Here is a 19,992-nt window from a genome sequence, read left to right on the forward strand (position 1 = left end):
GGTGCACCTGGGTGGCTCAGTTGGTTAAGGGGCTGACTTTGGTTCAGGTTTGTGAATTTGAGCCCCACATCAGGCTCTGTGCTGACAGCTCAGAGCCTGGAGCCTGCTTCGTATTTTGTGTCTCCCTCACTCTCTGCCCCTCCCCCACTCACACTCTTGTCTCTGTCAAAAAAAAATGGATATGTTAAAAATTTTTTAAACAAAAAAATAAAAAAATTTAAGTTCTTGGCATAAAGGCACCTGGGTGGCTCAGTTGGTTGGGTGTCAGACTCTTGATTTTGGCTCAGGTCATGATCTCATGGTTTGTGGGATCAAGCCCCGTGTTGGGCTCTGTGCTGCCAGCATGGAGCCTGCTTGGGATTCTCTCTCTGGCCCTCCCTCTGTTCACATGCTCTCTCAAAATAAATAAATAAAAACATAAAAAAAAATAAAATCTTTGGCATACAAGTCTGTATTTTCTTGGTGTTGGCATCTGTTGTCTTTTCTCATTCAAACTGAAAGTTTCTTGGTTCTTGGCTTTTTTTTTTTAAATCCTGGACATTTGGGGTATTGAGACTCTGGATCTTATTTAGATCCTCTTTTTTAGCAGGGCTCCCCAGACACAGCACCAGTGAGGAAAGGAGGAGGGAATGCCACTTCCTTGTTGCCATGTGGGGTGGGAATCTAGGCACCCACTCAGCCTCTGCGGGGGGGGTGGGGGGAGCGGCGCAGGGGTGGAAAAGGGACTGCAGTTTCTCTGTGCTGTGACTGGAGGCCAGCAGTGAGTATCTGTAGTTTCCCGTCTTGTTGGTTGGCCCCTTTCCTGGTCCTTTGGCTCAAGAGAGGATGCTTGTCAGGGTTTTCGGTGTGCTGGTGTGTCCCAGGCTGCCAGTCTCCCGCCTCCAGGCGGGACACACAAAGCAAATCTAAGATCTACTCTGCTGTGATCCTTCAGTTCCTGATGGTCCTAGCCAGTCTGCCTTCTCTTCACCTTTTAGAGTCTTAGGTTTGTTTCGTAAGTAATGTCCAAGGTTTTCAGCTCTACTTAGTGGGAGGAAAAAATGTTCCATTTTCCCAGAAGCAGAAGTCAGGAGTGGAGTCGGTCCTTAAACTTTCTGATGCTTAAATGGAACCATCTTTGGCCAGTGGGACATGCTGGCTCCTTTTGACAGGACTATTCTTTGATGGCTTTCCTGCACCCTAAGATGTTTTAGGCTTAAGGTGCTGTAATAAAATACAAACTGGGTGGCTCAAACCACATTTATTTCTCATGTTCCAGAGGCTGGGAAGTCTGAGATCAAGGAGCCAGAAGATTTGGTTCTTGGTGGGCCTTCTCCTGCTTTGCTGTTCTCATGTGGCCTTTTCTCAGTACATGTTTGTGGAGAGAGTCCCTCTGTCTTTCCTAATCCCATCATGAAGGTCCCACTCTCATGACCTCATCTAAACCTAATCACTCTACAAAGGCCCCGTCTCCTAAAACCATCTAATTGGGCAGTTAAGGCTTCATCTGGGGGTGGGGGGGGGACACATACATTCAGTCCCTACCCCACTCCTGACAATGAGTGGTTTGAGGGGGTGCAGTCTTCCTCTCTTCTAAATGGACACAGCAGGAAGAGCAGGGCTCTCTCCTTTCTCTCTTTGGGGCATCTGGCACTATGGCCACGTGCTTGCTGCCAGCCTGAGAGGGCAGTGCCACGAGTGTCATGGGACTAGGAACCAGAACCCTGATTTTCTGGTCTACCGACAAGCTGTTTCATTTTGGTCCTTGTTCTGTCTCGCCCCTGACCTGCCTCAACCAGCAGATAGAAAAAGAGTGACGGGCCGGGGACATCTGTATGTTGCTTGGCTTCTCTCACAAAAACCCTTCATTTGAACCCAAAAAGAAACCTGTGCACACACTCCTTTACACTTCTGTTTATTCTTCCTGCTTGTGAAAACTGTTGACAAGTGCCTCTCGTGGGGGAGGGAGGGCAATGCTGGAAAAATCCTCAGAATCCTTATGCTGAATTCTCAAGTGGTAACCTGGCAAGCCAGAGATCTGGGAGGCCAGGCCTCCAGGGTCCTGGAGCTGGAGCCACCCCTCAAGAGTTTGGGGGGCAGCAACTCGACATGGGCAAGGTGGCTCCACAGGGGCCCCAAACACCATTCTCCTCAGCCTAGGGAGCTCATCAGGGTCTGAGCCTGCTTCAGTTCTGCGGGAGGAAGGGGTGGGGGGGTAGGTGGGCAGCACTGGGGTGGGATCTGGGAGGGGCCCTTCCCCCTCCGGGTACAGCTGAGTCTCACCTGCCAGGAGGACCTGGAACTTGTCTGCTGAGAGGGACATGGCCACAGGCTGGGCCGGGGCACCCGAGGCAGCTGCCACCTCCAGCCTCAGATGCACCATGGGCTCTTCCACGGACCGAAGCAGGCTGGAGCTCAGGGTGTAGTCCACGCGCCAGCCCACACCCGCCAGCCTATTCACTGCGGGGTGGGGTGGGGCTCTCAGGATCACAGGCTGGTGAGCCACACAGCCCTTAGCCCGCACCGGGGTCATCTCTCAACCCTTCAAAGCTGCGTGATCTCTGAGAAGCTCTCATCCCTCTGACCCAGGGCAGACACGCCACAATCAGAAGCTAGATTATCCACAGCAGATCTCAGAGGAAAGAAATCTGGGCTGGAGTCAGGAGTCCTGGGCTCTGTAACTCCTCCACATGTGACCAGGGTCAAGTCTCCTTCCTGAGGTCAAGCACCTCTCGGGCAGCATGCACCTTCTAGAATGGAAGCCAGACCCCACCCCCCCACACTCACCACGCAGGCTGCAGGCCCGCAGGTGCTCTTGTAGGGGACTCTGCTTCTCCTCATAACAGCGACAGAGGCTGGCCGCGTGCTCTGGGGGCAGAATAGAGGTCCCCTGAAGTAGCAGGTAGGGGCTCAGACTGCTCACAGGGCACCTCTCAGGGCCACCCGGCCCCGCCTGCTGCCCAGCAGCCCCTGGCACACAGGTTACCTGCCCGCCGCCTGCACACCCATACCTTTGGGCAGCCCCAGCTGCTGCAGTTCGCTGGACAAGGACTCGCCATCTACGCTGTGCTTGGCCGCACTGGAGAGGATGAAACTCAGCACTGCCACCGTGGCCTTGACATCGCCCGACTCTGGGAGGACCCATGGGTGGGGTAGGGGGTGTCACTGTGGCCTCGGCCAGCTCCTTGTTGCCCTACTATCTTCAGCTCAGAGCCCCTGGGCCTGCTTGAGCCCATGAGCACTGTTACTGCTTCACCAGGAAGTGGAAGAGGACACTGGCGAGCGGGGGGGATGTCAACACCTTTCCTCCATGCGCCTCTGCTGAGGCAAGTGCATCAGGGCAGACTGCTGGGAGGAGGGGCCTCTGTGCTAACCCCCAGGCCGAGTACCTAGAGTGGCCCAAACATCTGTGGACACAGTGGGGTACTCACCAAACCTGGCATCGGCGGTGAGCTTCAGGATCTTCTCATACTATGGGGAAAGGAGGCCCTCAGGGAGTGCCAGACCCCTGCTCACCAGCCTCTCGCACCCCAGCCAGGGTCCTGATCACCCGCCTCCCTGGGTCTGGTGCACTTTCAGGGCAGTAGAGGTCAAGGCTCATGGGACAGTGGGGTGCTGGGCCCGGCACTCACGTCAATCCCCTGTCCCAGGAGTTCCTTCAGCACCTGGCTACACAGCAGCCTCAGCTTCACGGAGGACTGGAGGGGAAGGCCTTGCATTAGTCAAAGTGTCCCATCTCACCCCTCCATGCTGGGGGGGGAGGCGGGCTCAGAGACAGCTGGCCACATGATCAGAGTCATATAGCAGGCTAGGACAAGCTGAGGGCACCGAGGCCCCAACCTCCGAGTGACCTCACCACCCTTCATCCCCAAAGCCCCCATCCCCCATCCCTGCTCTTCCCACCCTCAAAAAGATCCCATGCACTCAACAATCTTGGCCAGCGTGCTGATCTCCGCCAGGACCCAGTCAGGACAGTCCAGATCACCGCAGAACCGGAACCTCTGCACAAGAGTGAGGCAGGTGGTCAGGCTGGGGCGGGGGGTGGAGGGATGCCGAGGTGTGGCCAGGTGTCTCCCACATTCTGTTCTTTAGGGACCCCTGCTCCCTGTCCAAGATGGATGCCGTCTGGCCACTTGTTCTCTCCGATTACCAGGCCATTTAGGAACCCTCTCACTGACCCCACCCACCACCAAGCCTAGTTCTGATCCCTGTCCTGGGTGTTTATGCGCTCAGCAGTGACTGTGGCAAACTTCTCTGTGGCAGATCCTGCTCTAAGTGCTGGGGGTACAGCATAGAACAAAGTCCTTGTCAGGGCGTCATGACCTCTCACTTCTTCCTCCTTCCCTTCTCCAGCTCCAGCCATGCTGGCCTCCCTGCTACTCCTGTTACAACGGACACTCTCCCGTGTCCTTGCCACCCCCTCTGCGCACCCTGCTCTCTCATCTTTCATTCAGGTCTCTGCTCAAATGGGCATTCTCTGACCATACTTTCTAAAACAGCCCCTTACACAAGGAAATTCTGGGGGCCAGTGCCCCAGTGATCTTGATTGTGGTAAAGTTTTCAGGAACATATACGTGTTAAAACTTATTGAACTGTACATTTACAGATGTATATTATTGACTTTACTTCAGTTAAGCTGTTAATAAAATAGTTGGGGCTCCCAGGTAGCTCAGTCAGCTAAGCGTCTGACTCTTGATTTCGGCTCAGGTCATGATCTCATGGTTTCTGAGTTTGAGCCCCCCCCTCAGGCTCTGTGGCATTGTGGAGCCTGCTTGGAATTCTGTCTCCCTCTCTCTCTCTCTGCCCCTTCCTGCTCATGCTCTCTCAAAATAAATAAACTTAAAACAAACAAACAAATAAATAAAATACCTCTTCTCCATCATACTCTAGCCCCTATCCTTTTTATTATTTTGTTTTAATATTTATTTATTTTTGTGAAGGGGGGGGGGCACGAGTGGGGGAGGGGCAGACAGGGAGACAGAGAATCCCAAGCAGGCTTTGCGCTCTCAGCATGGAGCCCGACGTGGGGCTCAAACTCAGGAACTGTGAGATCATGACCTGAGCCAAAATCAAGTCAGGTGCTTAACCAACTGAGCCACCCAAGGCATTGCTCTATCCTTCTTTCTTGATCTCCACAGCATTTATCAGAGCAGACAGGTTTTATTATCTATTTGAGGTCTGTCTCTTGCTAGAATGCAAACCCACCCTGTCAACCACATCTTGCCCATACCCTCCATTCCCCAGACCAGCTCCTGTCCGCCTGGCAGGAGTCTAGTGCACAGCAACATCCACGTCCATCCTTCCATGCCTCTTACCTGTGGGCAGCTTCCTGCTGCTGGGAACAAAACCGCATAAACTGAGGACACCGCAAACCCATGTTCTCCTGATCCCACTGGACCCTCAGGCAGCCTGGAAACACCATGTCCTCTACTTGGCCCCCCCAGTCACCTTCTCAGACACTTCAGACCTGCTCCACGACCCTTCAACCTCCAACCCTCTTGCTCCTCTTCACCTGACCCTACTGCACTGGTGCTTCTATATGGGCCTCCAGTGAAGTCCCATAGCCATGGTCACAAATGACTGTCATTAAATCTGGCCTTCCTCTTCCTCAACTCCTCAGTGACATCTGACACAAACCTGTCCTTCCTGGTGAAACAGCATACTCTTCTGGACTTCTCCCGGTCCTGGCCTTGGTCTCATTCGCTGGCTCACCCTCCTCCCCCTGCCCCCAAATAGTGATCTCTGCACATCACCTGCTGTCATTACTCTGGGGCAGGAGCCTGGACCAGTTGGTGAGGTGATGGGGTGTTAAGGACAGTGACAGGCTTGCACTAGTCTCTATTTCAGGGGTTTTTAACATTTTGGTGCCATAGACTCATTTGGCATCTGGCAAAACCTACAGGCCTTTCTCAAAACAATGTTTTTATTTTTAATTTTTAAAATGTTAATTTTTGAGAGAGAGAGACAGAGCATGAGCGGGAAGGGGCAGAGAGAGAGGGAGACACTGAATCCAAAGCAGGCTCCAGGCTCTGAGCTGTCAGCACAGAGCCTGACATGGGCTTGGACCCGTGAACCCATGAACCGAGAGATCATGACCTGAGCCAAAGTTGGAGCTTAACCGACTGAGCCACCCAGGTGCCCCTCAAAACAATGTTTTTAAATGCATAAAATACACAGGATTGCAAAGGAAACTAAGTTATCAAAATCTTCAAATAAATTGGCGATGTAGTGTATGTTTCAAGTCTGATATCCACTGTAATTTACAAATGAACATAAATACATACATGAACAATGTCAACAACTGTAATGTGATAGGCAGATATCTCTCATTTCTATTGGTGACAAAGTCAGAGGTGCTAATATTGGGGTTTATTGCCAACATTCATGATTGAAGGCAATGCTGAATTTCAGTTTGAAGTTAGTGAAAATTAAGATGTGAGATTTCTCCTAAGTTCATGGGCCCCTGACTTCTACCCGCAGAAGTCTTCCACCATCTCTGTATTATTTACATTTTTTTACTACAAGAACGTGTTTCTTGCGTTCGTTTCTTAAAATGCTGGCATTTCTCAAGGTTCTGCTCTAGGTCCTCTCTTCCCAACTCACATCACTCAGGTTGTTTTTAGGGTTACCGTGATCATCTTGGTGCTGATGACTCCTAAATTTATAACTGCACTGTAGATTCTCTTCTGAGCTTTAGCCCCTGAAATCTAGATGGTGCTGCACCACCATCTCCCAGCTGCACCTGGTGGCCCACAGACACCTCCCACAGCGCCTGGCAAAATAACTTGTGCTCTTCCCACTGAAGCCTGCTCCCCTTCCTGGGTTTCCCATCCCACTGAGCACGGCCACCTGGGAACCAAGCCGACACCTGCCTCTCCCTTTTCCCTCAAGCCTCTGGTCCTTAGGCCCTGATGATTTCTCCACTCTCTCCGCCCTAACTCAGGTCACCTCCGTTTCCTGGGGGGTCTGCTGCCCTAACTGGGGCCCTCTGCTCCCCTCCTGCTCCCACCACAAGTCACCCGAAAATAGGAAAGTATCTCTAATTTCTGCTGGAAAGGATCTTCCTAGCTTCTCAGTGCTCTCTTCTTAAAGTAAACTCCTTTCCCAGCTCTCAAGACCCAGCAAGATATGGTCTTTGCTTACCTGTTGAGCCTCATGTTTCACTAACCTCCAGTTGGTCCCCTTCCAGATAGGTGAAGTGCGTCTACCTAGGGAGCCCTGCTCTCTCTCCCCTGAAGTCTTTAAACATGCTGTTCTCTGTCTGAAGATACAGCCCCCACCCGCAAAGCTTCCTAACCTCTGGTACACAAACTGCACTGCAGCCAGCCAGCTTTCTTCCCTGCCCCCGCCTCCTCAGGTTGCTGTCAGGCTCAGGAAGCCTTCCTAACACTACACACGTTAGGTCCCGTCCCCTCAAGTCCTATGACCGCCAATTCAGGCCCCCTGCAGCTGAAGTCCCAGCGCCTGGCACCCTGCCTGGTACAGAGTAGGCACTCGAAGTCTGTCGAAGGAATGAATGGATGGAGGAGTTGAGAAGCCTCAATCCCACGTCTAGTCCTGTCTGGTTCTGGGAAGGGCGAAGGGGCTTCCTAACAGTGCGGAAGACTCAGCCTAATTCCAAGCAAATTATTCTCCAGGTCTCACAGGAGGGCCGGGAAGCGGGCACCTCCCGCCGCAGGCAAGCCCAGTTCCTGTCCGGGGGGTGCGGGCCCTTCCTTTCCGCCGAGGAAGCACCCGGGACACCAAGTCCGCAGGGCGCCCGCCCGCCCAGCCAGCCCGCCCTGCCAGCCGGACGCTCGGCCCTCACGACCGCACCCAGGTGTCTGCCGAGGGGCCGGGGCCGTCTCCACCTGCCCGTCCTGACGTCCGCCCGCGGCCGCAGCCACGAGACTCGGGGGCCCGCCTGCCCGCACGCCCGCCCCGGGGCCCCGCCTCCCGACACCCCGCGGCCCTCACCATCGCGCCAGAAAGCCGCCCGGCCTTTCTCCTCCCGGCGGTTCTGGTCAGCTGACGCGGCGCTCACGTGACGCGGGGCGGGGCCTCTGCGGGCGGGGGCGGGGGCGGGGACGGGCGCGCGTCTGCGCGTCCGGAGCTGCAGGGGGCTGGCGACGAGTTCCGTGTCTCCCCGGAGCCTCTTCCCGGAACTGCCCGGCGCCGGCCCCCAGTTTAGCTAGAAGAGAGGGACAGGGAGCCATTGAATGTGTTCAACTTAAGAGAGCAGGAGTCCGGGAGCCCTTTTTGGCACTTGCGATGATACTCTTGAGAAGGGGGGGGGGGTTCAGGTCGTTCCGTGTAGGCCGCCAGTAAGCGGTGCCGTTATAGGTAGCTGTGGGCTGCGGCAAAAGACAGTTTAAAAACTTTACTGAAATAAGATACACATAAAGAAAATTGTACACTCTGTAAGTATAAAGCTTAATGAATTTTCATAAACTGTACAGCCCACGTCACCAGCACCCGCCCAGCTCCCTCGAGTGCCTGCGTATTTTATTTCATTTTGATGAATTCCCTTTAGTTGCCTTCGTTACAATTGGCTGTAACAATTGACATGCTCAGAACTTCCCCTGTGGCTTCGCCAACGTTAGATGTTATACCTTAGTTTTTCTAATGGGAAGAGAATAAGTTGTTTGAAGTTGCATTAGTCCGCTTACTGGTGAGTTTGAGCAAGGGGTGAACTAGGAACAGTTTCCAACATTCACTTAAAGAGGTAAAAGCAAAAAACAAAACAGCAACAGCACCGAAAACACCCTAGAGAATAGACTAATAACCAAAGGAGAAATTGAACAATTTGAGAGCTCTCTTCAATGACATATCCCGCCCCCATAAGCCAGGCCCAGCTGGTTTTATTGTTGCAGCCTTTCAAGCTTTCAAAGGACAACCCATCGCAATTAAACTCTCCATAAATAGAAAAAGATGGAAAGCTTTCCCAATTCATGCTAAAATCGATCTCATTTATAAAGAGCTTTTTGAAAATCATAAACGTCAGCATGTTTAAGTCAACAGTGTTTTAAAATACTACACGATGTCAAAGAAAACTTACATTTTAAGCATTATAAGACTGGCTTAATTTCTATTTCAGCATATCAGTAGGTTACAGAAGAAAACAGTTGATAGACTGTTTAATCAAAACCAGTTTTGATTTAAAAGAAAATTTGGGAATAGGTGGAAACTGCCTTAAGTTGATAGGGTATTTGAAAAACGAAAGAGCAAATATGAAACTTAGCATCAGACAAATTATTTAAATCTGGAAACAAGGCAAAAAGGTGGGTGGTGTGTCCTTTTAATGTCATACTGGAGCACTGTCTCGGATTTTTTTCACAAGTAAAGGTTATTTGACTATTTAGAGCAGTGGTTCTCAAACTTTACAGTGCATCAGGATCACTGGCAGGGCTTGGGCAAACAGAGGTGGTTCCCACCCTCGGAGTTTCTTTTTTTTTTTTTCATGTTTTTTATTTATTCCTCGGAGTTTCTAATTAAACAGGTCTGGGATGGGACCCGAAAATGTGCAATTCCCACCAAGTTCCCAAGTGATACTGATGCTTCCCCTTTGGGGACTATACTTTGAAAACCACTAATGTAGGAAAATGTACCTGAAAGGTTATATGTTAACTTACAGATTTCTGTCTAGTAGAAAAAATAACCCCAAAGATTACAGTTTTATCACCTTGTCAAACATTGACAGGGTTTCTCTCTAATTCAACACACATTAGAAATACTTTTCCTCAAAATGTTACTTGAACTAGCTTTACAATTTACCACGTTACTAGGTATTTACCCAAAGAATACAAAAACACTAATTCGAAGGGATACATGCACCCCTATGTTTATAGCAGCATTATTTACAATAGCCAAATTGTAAGCATCCAAATGCAAGCAGCCCAAGTGTCAAGTGTCCATCGATTGATGAACAGATAAAGAAGATGTGGGATGTGTGTGTGTGTTTGTGTGTATAAATGTGTGTACACACATACACAGTGGAATATTACTCAGCTATAAACAATAACGAAATTTTGTCATTTGCAATGTACAATGGATGGAGCTAGAGAGTTTAATGCTAAGTGAAATAAGTCAGTCAGAGGAAGACAAATACCATATGATTTCACTCATGTGGAATTTAAGAAACAAAACAAATGAGCAAAGGAAAAAAAAAGAAAGACAAACCAAGAAACAGACTCTTAACTATAGAGAACAAACTTATGGTTACCAGAGGGGAGGTGGGTGGGTGGACAATGGGTAAAACAGGTGATGGGGATTAAAGAGTGCACTTGTCATGATGAGCACTGGGTGATTAACATAAAAACCTAAAATAGTAATTCATTTTGAAATAAACACAAAAAGGCATGTAAATAAATCACAAAATACAGAAAAGTTAAAGCAACAAAAAATTAGCAAAGCCCTTCTCTCCCCAGGTAACTTCTCTAACAGCCCTTTCTGGCTTTTTTCCAGACGTACACAACTGTGACCTAATAAGAAATATACATTTGGTCTCTGCCCTCAGTTCCTGACACAGAGCTCCTAAATCCCTTGGAGTTTCCTAGGTAATAGGAGTCCCTTGACTCTTGGTGGGCTCCTGGATAGCTTCAGGATGGGGCTGGTCACCAGGAAGACCAAGCCATGATTGGAAGCTTGGAGAAGAGCCACAGACTGAGTTAATGACTGATCATGTCTACATGATGAAGCTTCCATAAAAACCTCTGAACTGCAGAGAGCTTCCGGGTTGTGATCACATCCATGTGCTGGGAAGTAGCATGTCTCAACTCAATGGAGACAGAAGTCCTGCACTCGGGACCCTTTCAGGTCTTGCCTTGAGTATCTCTTCATCGGACGGTTCATTTGTACCCTTTATTATATAGTAAACTGGTGGGCATGTTTCCCTAATTTCTGCAAATTAACTTGAGAGGGTTGTGAAAACCCTGATTTGTTGCCAAACCAGACAGAAGCGGGGGTAACCAGAGAACCCACTACTTCCAATTGCTGTCTGAAGTGCGGGCAGTCTTGTGGGACTGAGCCCTTAACCTGTGGGCTCTGATGCTAACTCTAGGTAGACACTGTCAGAATTGAATTGAATTGAATTGTAGGGCATTCAGCCAGTGTTGGAGAATTGATTGGGGAGGAACACCTTTGATGTCAGTGTATTGTCTGTTTTATCAACTATTAATATAAATTTCATAATGGTATCTTACCCTGTATTCTGTTTTGGAACGTGATTTTTCACTCAGCAACGACTAGGGGCAGGCTTTGAACATGCTAGGAATTGTGCTAGCCCTGCCCTGAGTCCTAGCAGGGGTGAGAGCACTGGAAGAGGAGTCTTACCGTGTGTGTGTGTGTGTGTGTGTGTGTCAAATTAAGGGCAGGAAGAGGTGTGAGTAGGACTAGATCAGTGTCTGTGAGTCAGAATTGTCACATAAAGCTGTATAGGCTGTGTACTGCACAATTCCAGGGGGAGGGGAATTCACACCATAATCTGTGGGCATGGAATCCCCAGAACTGGGCAATAAATGTGCCCTGCCCTGAATGTGGTGTGTGAACCTGTAGGTACGCAAGATGGTTTCAGGTGATATACCATAAATAATTGATATTTACAGTTACCTTCTATGTATAGTAAATGATACCTTCTATATATAGTAAATGATAGTCAAGCAAACTGCCATGCTGGCAGCTCAGAGATCACACATGGAGAACCACAAATTTGGTTGCCTTTTAAATACATTGGTTTAGGTGTTAGAAATGAGTTGATTTAAAGTACACAAATAGATGTCCAACATCACTAGCTTTTAGGGAAATACAAATTAAGACCATGGTAAGATATTACTACATACCTATCAGAACAGCTGAACTAAAAAGTCGTGATAATACCAAATCCTGGTGCAGATGCCATTAAAACTGGATCTCTGGGGGCACCCAGGTGGTTCAGTTGGTTAAGGAGCCAACTCTTGATTTTGGCTCAGGTCAAGATCTCACAGTTCCTGAGTTCAAGCCGCACCTCGGGCTCTGTGCTGGCAACAGGGAGCCTGCTTTGGATTCTCGCTCTCTCTTTATGCCCCTCTCCTGCTCATGCTCTCTCTCTCTCTCTCTCTCTCTCTCTCTGTCTGTCTCAAAATAAATAAATAAATAAACTTAAAAAATGGATCTCTGTTGGAAATGTAAAATGGTGCAGATACTCTAGGAAATAGTTTGGCAGTTTCTTTAAATATGTACCTGGGATCGCCTGGGTGGCTCTGTTGAGCGACTGACTCTTGACTGGCTCAGGTCATGATCTTGCACTTCCAAGGGTTCCAACCTCGAGTAGGGCTCTGTGCTGATGGTGCAGAGCCTGCTTGGGTTTTTCTCTCTCTCTCCCTCTCTCTCTCTGCCCCTACCCTGCTTGTGCTTGCTCGCTGTCTCTCAAAATAAATAAATAAACTTAAAAAAAATAGGGTAAATATATACCTCCTTGGGGTGCCTGGGTGGCTCTGTCAGTTGGTCATCTGTCTTCAGCTCAGGTCATGATCTCTTGGTCTGTGAGTTCAAGCCCTGTGTCAGGCTCTGTGCTGACAGCTCAGAGCCTGGATCCTGCTTCAGATTCTGTGTCTCCCCATCTCTCTGCCTTTCCACCTCTCACACTCTGTCTCTCTCTCACTCTCAAAAATAAATAAACATTAAAAAAATAAAAAAATAAATATATACCTCCTATATGACCTAGCAATTACATTCTTGGGCAATTATCCCAAGGGGAAGAAAAGACAAATTATGTCTACACAAAAACCTATATGCAGTTGTTCATGGCAGATTTATTTGTAATAATCTCAAACTGGAAACAACCAAATATCCCTCAAATAGTGAACAGTCAAGCAAACTGTTTGACATCCATTCTATGAAATACTACTCAGCAATAAAAAGGGACAAATTATAGATATATGCAACAACTTGGATAGATCTCAAGGGTATTATGCAGAGTGAGGGGAGAAAGGCCAATCTCAAAAGGTCACATAGGATATAAGTCCATTTATATAACAGTGTTGGAATGACAAAATCATAGACACGGGAAGCAGAGCAGTGGTTGCTGGGGAAAGGGTGGTGGGAGGGAGGAGGGAGGTGTGATTACAAAGGAGTAGCAGAGGGAACTCTTTGTGGTGGTGGAACAGTTCTGTATCCTGATTACAGGTGGTCACATGAACCTAAACATGGGATAAAATGATGTAGAACTATACATTTGATATTGTTTTCATATTGAGCTATATTTCTGTCGAATGTAACCATTGGAAGAAATGGAATGAAGAATACATGAAACCTCCCTGCACTATCTTTGAAACCTCTCCAGAATCTATAGTGATTTCAAGATGAAAAAGAATTGATTTAGTAAAAAATAGTACTTGGCAGTATGAAGGTCTGGCAATTTTGACATAGTAAATGACTGAGCATCTCTTTTTTAAAATAATTTTTTATGTTTGTTTATTTACTGAGAGAGAGAGAGAGACAGAGCAAGTCTGGCAGTGGCAGAGAGAAGTGGGGAGAGAGAAATTCCAAGCAGGCTTTCAGAGCCGGATGAAGGGCTCAGCCTCACAAGTCATGAGATCATGACCTGAGCCAAAACCAAGAGTCAGACGCCCAATCTACTGAGCCACCCAGGCGCCCCCATGACTGAGTATCACTAATCCATCCAATGCACAATTGTCCCCATGAGGCCATGCTCTAGGCCAGACCACTTGCAGGAGGCTGGGATTTTGGATTCTTCTTTCCGCTTGGCATTTGGGGTAGGGTTGCCAAGTAAAATACAGGATGTCCAGTGATATTTAAATTTCTGATAAACAAGGAATAATTTTTAGTGTAAGTATATCCCAAATAATTAATGGGATATACTTATACTAAAATATTATTCCTGAAAATTTTTTTTTAATTTTTTTTAACATTTATTTATTTTTGAGACAGAGAGAGACAGAGCATGAACGGGGGAGGGTCAGAGAGAGAGGGAGACACAGAATCTGAAACAGGCTCCAGGCTCTGAGCAGTCAGCACAGAGCCTGACGCGGGGCTTGAACCCACGGACAGTGAGATCATGACCTGAGCCAAAGTCGGTCGCTTAACCGACTGAGCCACCCAGGCGCCCCTGAAAATTCTTTAATGTACTTAAATAGTTGTCTTTTTAAGCCCTTGTCTGCTAATTCTAATATCTGAACCATTTACAGGTCTGCATGTGTTGGCTGGTTTTTCTCTTAATTTTTGAATATCCTTTCTTCATATGTCTAGTAAATATTTTTTGATATGCTGAACATTGTGAATGTACACTGTAGAAATTTGGATTATATTAACGTTTATTCCCTTTTGAGACAGGGAGAGACAGAGCATGAATGGGGGAGGATCAGAGAGAAAAGGAGACACAGAATCTGAAACAGGCTCCAGACTCTGAGCTGTCAGCACAGAGCCCGACACGAGGCTTGAACTCACAGACCGTGAGATCATGACCTGAGCCAAAGTCGGATGCTTAACTGACTGAGCCACCCAGGTGCCCCAAAATTTGGATTATATTATCTCACTCTAAATAGTGTTGAATTTTGTTCCAGGAGGCAATTAAATTACTGATGGATTAACTTGATCATATATGTCAAGGCTTGGTTTTAGGTTTTGTTATGGTGCATCTTTTTCCATTTTTCCTTGATTCCTAGAGAAGTTTCCTTACTCCAAAAGCATAGCCTTCTAGGCCCTCATGTGACTGTCTGGGATGGTTATGAAGACCTCTCCACTCTGGTTGGGTCAGAGCTCCATTGTGTCTCTAGTATCCTGTGACCTCGGAAGTATATGTTTTGCCCTCAGCACCCTGGCAGCTGTTTTCTGCTAGCCCTTGCAGAGTCTGAGTCCACACACTCAGAGTTTAGGATTTGACCAAGGACCTGAGGAGAAGCTCTGTAAGATTTCTGGGGCCCCTTCTCTGTAACTCCTTTCTGCTACTCTACCATATGCATTTTAGCAGCCCTGAACTCCGATGCTCTCTACCTGAACTCCACTTCCCTGTGCCACCATTTGGGGCTTGGAAATGTCTTCCAGGCAGAAAGATGTAAAATTCACTTTATATTATTCCCTTCTCTCAGAGATTGTAAACTTGCACTGTCTGTTGCCCAGTGCCTGAAGATAATTTCTGTATATATTTTGTTCAGCTTTTTAGTTTTATGATGGGAGGCTATAATCAATATTCCATCTTGGTCACAGTAGGAGTGCTATTATTCATTCCATGCTAAAAAAAGAAAAGAAAGACCAACAATTCTAAGAAAAACTGGAAAGACATATAAAACTTCAAAGAAAAAGAAATGCAAATTCTCCTGACACATAAAAAAAAAATGTTCAAACTCACTGACAAGAAAGACACAGATTAAAACTAAATGGAGGGAGAAACCAAGATGGCGGAACATCATGGAAGTTTTTTGTGTGTCTTGCATCCATGAAATACAGCCAGACCAACACTAAACCATCCTGCACACCTAGAAAACTGATCAGAGGATTAATACAACAATCTGCACAACCTGAACCACAGAATTCAGCAGGTACACGGTGCAGAAGAGTGAACTGGGGGAGAGAGAAGCTTTAGAGGGCAGGGAGCCACTTTTGCAGGTGGAGAGAGGACAGCAACAGGGGTATGGGTGTGGGGGGAGAATACAGGAAAAGTCATCCCCCCCCAAAACAGCTGGAGAGAAAGTGGAAAAGTGGAAGCAGCCATAGGGACTGAACTAAAAAGTGAGAAAGGAGAAAGGAGAAAGAAGAGGGTTTAAATTCCATTAAGACTATAAACGGGTTGGGGGGGACGCTTGGGTGGCTTGGTCAGTTAAGCGTCCGACTTCGGCTCAGGTCATGGTCTCACAGTCTGTGAGTTCGAGCCCTGCGTCGGGCTCTGTGCTGACAGCTCAGAGCCTGGAGCCTGTTTCAGATTCTGTGTCTCCCTCTCTCTCTGCCCCTCCCCTGTTCATGCTCTGTCTCTCTCTGTCTCAAAAATAAATAAACGTTAAAAAAATTTTTAAAAAAAGACTATAAACAGGGGGAGCACAGAGTCTGCAACTCCGCAGCTTGATACCTGCTGGTGCTCTGGTGGGAAGGGAGAATTCCCAGGAGCAGAGTGGAGTCCAGTGTTCTTCAGGCCACACAGGGAGAGGCAGCTCCCCTGCTGGGAGGACACCTGGTAGAGGCTGTGTGGGTCCCCCAAAGGCAAGGCCCCAGTGGACCTGGGAGAACAACCACATTCACTGGTGCTGAAACAAGGTCATTAAGGGTGAAGCCTGGTGCCAGATGTGTGTTCTGATTTTCCATAATCCCTGAAATGCTGTTGCTACACTATCTCACGAAATTTTCCTGGGGTGGGCTGGCACCCGGCCACAGTCTCTGGGCATCAGCAGCAGCACAGTCCTGCAAACGTTCTTGGGTGTGGCTGGCACCTGGCCATTGCTTGCTGAGACCCGCCTGCAGAGGGGAATAACGGGTCAAAGCCACAGTCCCTCAGAAGTAAGGGGTCAGAAAAACAGCTGCATCTGAGATAAAACTCAGTAGGGAGGTGCTGCCTGGGGCTTGGTCATGGACTGTGTAAAAGGGGAATAGAAGGAAGCCAAAGACAAAGGACGGGTGCACAATTGCTGATCGGGGAGAACAGAGTTCCAATACTAGAGACTGGGTAGCTGGGTGATGGCCATTTTCACCGCTGCTGCACATGCGCATATGCACCTACAAGTGTCACAACAATCCACCCCAGTAAGCTAAGCAGCACCATCTAGTGGAAAATGGAGCCATTACACTAAGCCCCACCCAAGTGGGCCAACCCCGCTCTTCAGAAACACAAGTCCCTCTGCCTGCTTAGTTTATGGACTATAAAGTGCTTCATAGTTAGACTTCTAGGGGAAAAGGAAGTAATTTCAGTCGTATTTCAGTCTGTTCACCAGTCGATCTATTCAATTTTTTTTCTTTCTTTTTTCTTTTTTGTTTCTTTTCTTTTTCTTGAATACAGAAAGAGAAAAAATTCATTTTCATTTTCAATTTTTATTAAAAATATTTTCTTTAGGGGTGCCTGGGTGGCTCAGTTGGTTAAGCATCTGACTTCGGTTCAGGTCATGATCTCACAGTCCATGAGTTCGAGCCCCACGTTGGGCTCTGTGCTGACAGCTCAGAGCCTGGAGCCTGCTTCTGTGCCTCCCTTTCTCTCTGCCTCTCCCCTGCTCATTATCTGTCTCTCTCTGTCTCAAAAAAATAAATAAAAAACATTAAAAAATATTTTCTTTAATTTTTTCTACTATATTTTTTACTTTTGTGTAAACTTTTTCAAATTTTATTTTACTTCCATCATTTCATTTTAGTCTACTTCAGTGTATTCATTTTTTTCAAAATTTCAAATGATTTCCTTTTTTTTCTTCCCCTTTTTTCTCTAATCTATCAAGCCCCCTTCAACACCCAGACCAAAACATACCTACAATCTAGCCTCATTTATTCTATTTTGTGTGTGTGTGTTTAATTTTTAATTTTAATATTTTTTTAATTTTAATTTTTTTACCTCAAAATTCCTTTTCTCCCTTCAAAATGATGAAACAAAGGAATTCACCCCAAATGAAAGAGTTGGAAGAAATGACAGCCAAGGACTTAACCAACACAGATACAAGCAAGATGTCTGAACTGAATCACAACAGTAAGAATACCAGCTGGAGTTGAACATAGATTAGAATCCCTTTCTGCGGAGATAAAAGAAGTAAAAGCTAGTCAGGATGAAATTTAAAAATGCTATAACTGAGCTGCAATCCCTAATGGATGCCACGGCAGCAAGAATGGATGAGGCAGAACAGAGAATCAGTGACATAGAGGACAAACTTATGGAGAATAATGAAGCAGAAAAAAAAAAAGAGGGCAATTAAGGCAAAAAGGCACGATTTAAGACTTAGAGAAATCAGTGACTCATTAAAAAGGAACATCAGAATCATAGGGGTCCCAGAAGAGGAAGAGAGAGAAATAGGGGTAGAAGGGTTATATGAGCAAATCATAGCAGAAAAGTCCTAACCTGGGGAAAGACACAGACATCAAAATCCAGGAAGCACAGAGGAGTCCCATTAGATTCAACAAAAACTGACCATCAACAAGGCATATCATAGTCAAGTTCACAAAATAGGCAAGGAGAGAATCATGAAAGCAGCAAGGGAAAAAAAGTCCTTAACCTACGAGGGAAAACAGATCAGGTTTGCAACAGACCTATCCACAGAAACTTGGCAGGCCAGAAAGGAGTGGCAGGATATATTCAATGTGCTGAATCAGAAAAATATGCAGCGAATAATTCTTTTTTTTTTTAATTTTTTTTTAACGTTTATTTATTTTTGAGACAGAGAGAGACAGAGCATGAACGGGGGAGGGGCAGAGAGAGAGGGAGACACAGAATCTGAAACAGGCTCCAGGCTCTGAGCGGTCAGCACAGAGCCCGACGCGGGGCTTGAACTCACGGACCGCGAGATCATGACCTGAGCTGAAGTCGGATGCTTAACTGACTGAGCCACCCAGGCGCCCCTGCAGCCAAGAATTCTTTATCCAGCAAGGCTGTCATTCAAAATAGAAGGAGAGATAAAAAGTTTCCCAGACAAACAAAAATTAGAGGAGTTTGTGACCACTAAACCAGCCCTGCCAGAAATTTTAAGGGGGACTCTTTGAGGGGAGAAAAGATGAAAAAACAAACAAACAAACAAATAAAGACCAAAAGCAACAAAGACTAGAAAGGACCAGAGAACACCACCAGAAACTCCAACTCTACAAGCAACATAATGGCAATAAATTCATATCTTTCAGTACTTACTCTAAACGTCAATGGACTCAATGCTCCAATCAAAAAACAGGGTAATGGAATGGATAAGAAAACAAGATCCATCTATATGCTGTTTACAAGAGACCCACTTTAGACCTAAAGACACCTACAGATTGAAAATAAAGGGAGGGAGAACCATCTATCATGCTAATGGTCAACAAAAGAAGTTAGAGTAGCCATACTTATATCAGACAATCTATACTTTAAAGACTGTATCAAGAGATGAAGAAGGGCATTATATCATAATTAAGGGGTTTATCCACCAAGAAGACCTAACAACTGTGAACATTTATGCACCAAATGTGAAAGCACTCAAATATATAAATCAATTAATCACAAACATAAAGAAACTCATTGATAGTAATACCATAATAGTAGGGGACTTCAACACCCCACTCACAGTAATGGACAGATCATCTAGTCAAAAGTCAACAAGGAAACAATGGCTTTGAATGACACACTGGACCAGGTGGACTTAACAGATATATTCAGAACATTTCATCCTAAAGCAGTGGACTATACATTCTTCTCCAGTGCACATGGAACGTTCTCCAGAATAGACCACATACTGGGACACAAATCAGCCCTCAACAAGTACAAAAAGATAGAGATCATACCGTGCATATTTTCAGACTATAATGCTATGAAACTCAAAATCAACCACAAGAAAAATTTTGGAAAGGTAACAAATAATGGAGGCTAAAGAACATCCTACTAAAGAATGAATTGGCTAGCCAAGAAGTTAAAGGAGAAGTTAAAAAGTTCATGGAAGCCAATGATAATGATAAGACCACAACCCAAAACCTCTGGGATGCAGGAAAGGTGGTCATAAGAGGAAAGTATATAGCAATCCAGGTCTTCCTAAAGAAGGAAGAAAGATCTCAGATATACAACCTAACCTTACGCCTTAATAGCTGGAAAAAGAACAACAAACAAAACCCAAAACCAGCAGAAGACAGGAAATAATAAAGATTAGAGCAGAAATTAATGCTATCAAGACCAAAAAAACCAGTAGAACAGATCGATGAAACCAGAAGCTGGTTCTTTGAAAGAATTAACAAAATTGATAAACCACTAGCCAGTTTGATCAAAAAGAAAAAGGAAAGGACCCAAATAAATAAAATCAAGAATAAAAGAGGAGAGATCACAACCAACACAGCAGAGATAAAAACAATAATAAGAGAATATTATGAGCAATTATATGCAAATAAAATGGGCAATCTGGAAGA

General features: G+C 46.4%; 1 protein-coding gene across 1 annotated transcript; it reads right to left on the reverse strand.

Moving 5' to 3' along the window:
* Nucleotides 1-1,878: 1,878 nt before the first annotated feature.
* COMMD4 (COMM domain containing 4) lies at nt 1,879-8,012 on the reverse strand. The gene is made up of 8 exons (XM_042941376.1): nt 7,936-8,012; nt 3,909-3,980; nt 3,612-3,677; nt 3,411-3,450; nt 2,991-3,110; nt 2,767-2,847; nt 2,263-2,439; nt 1,879-2,171 (listed from the first exon to the last, which is right to left on the reverse strand). The coding sequence occupies exons 1-8, from the start codon at nt 7,936-7,938 to the stop codon at nt 2,131-2,133; spliced, it is 600 nt and encodes a 199-aa protein (XP_042797310.1). The 5' UTR covers nt 7,939-8,012; the 3' UTR covers nt 1,879-2,130.
* Nucleotides 8,013-19,992: the final 11,980 nt, after the last annotated feature.

Source organism: Panthera leo, chromosome B3, assembly GCF_018350215.1.
Source record: "Panthera leo isolate Ple1 chromosome B3, P.leo_Ple1_pat1.1, whole genome shotgun sequence".
Taxonomy (NCBI): domain Eukaryota; kingdom Metazoa; phylum Chordata; class Mammalia; order Carnivora; family Felidae; genus Panthera; species Panthera leo.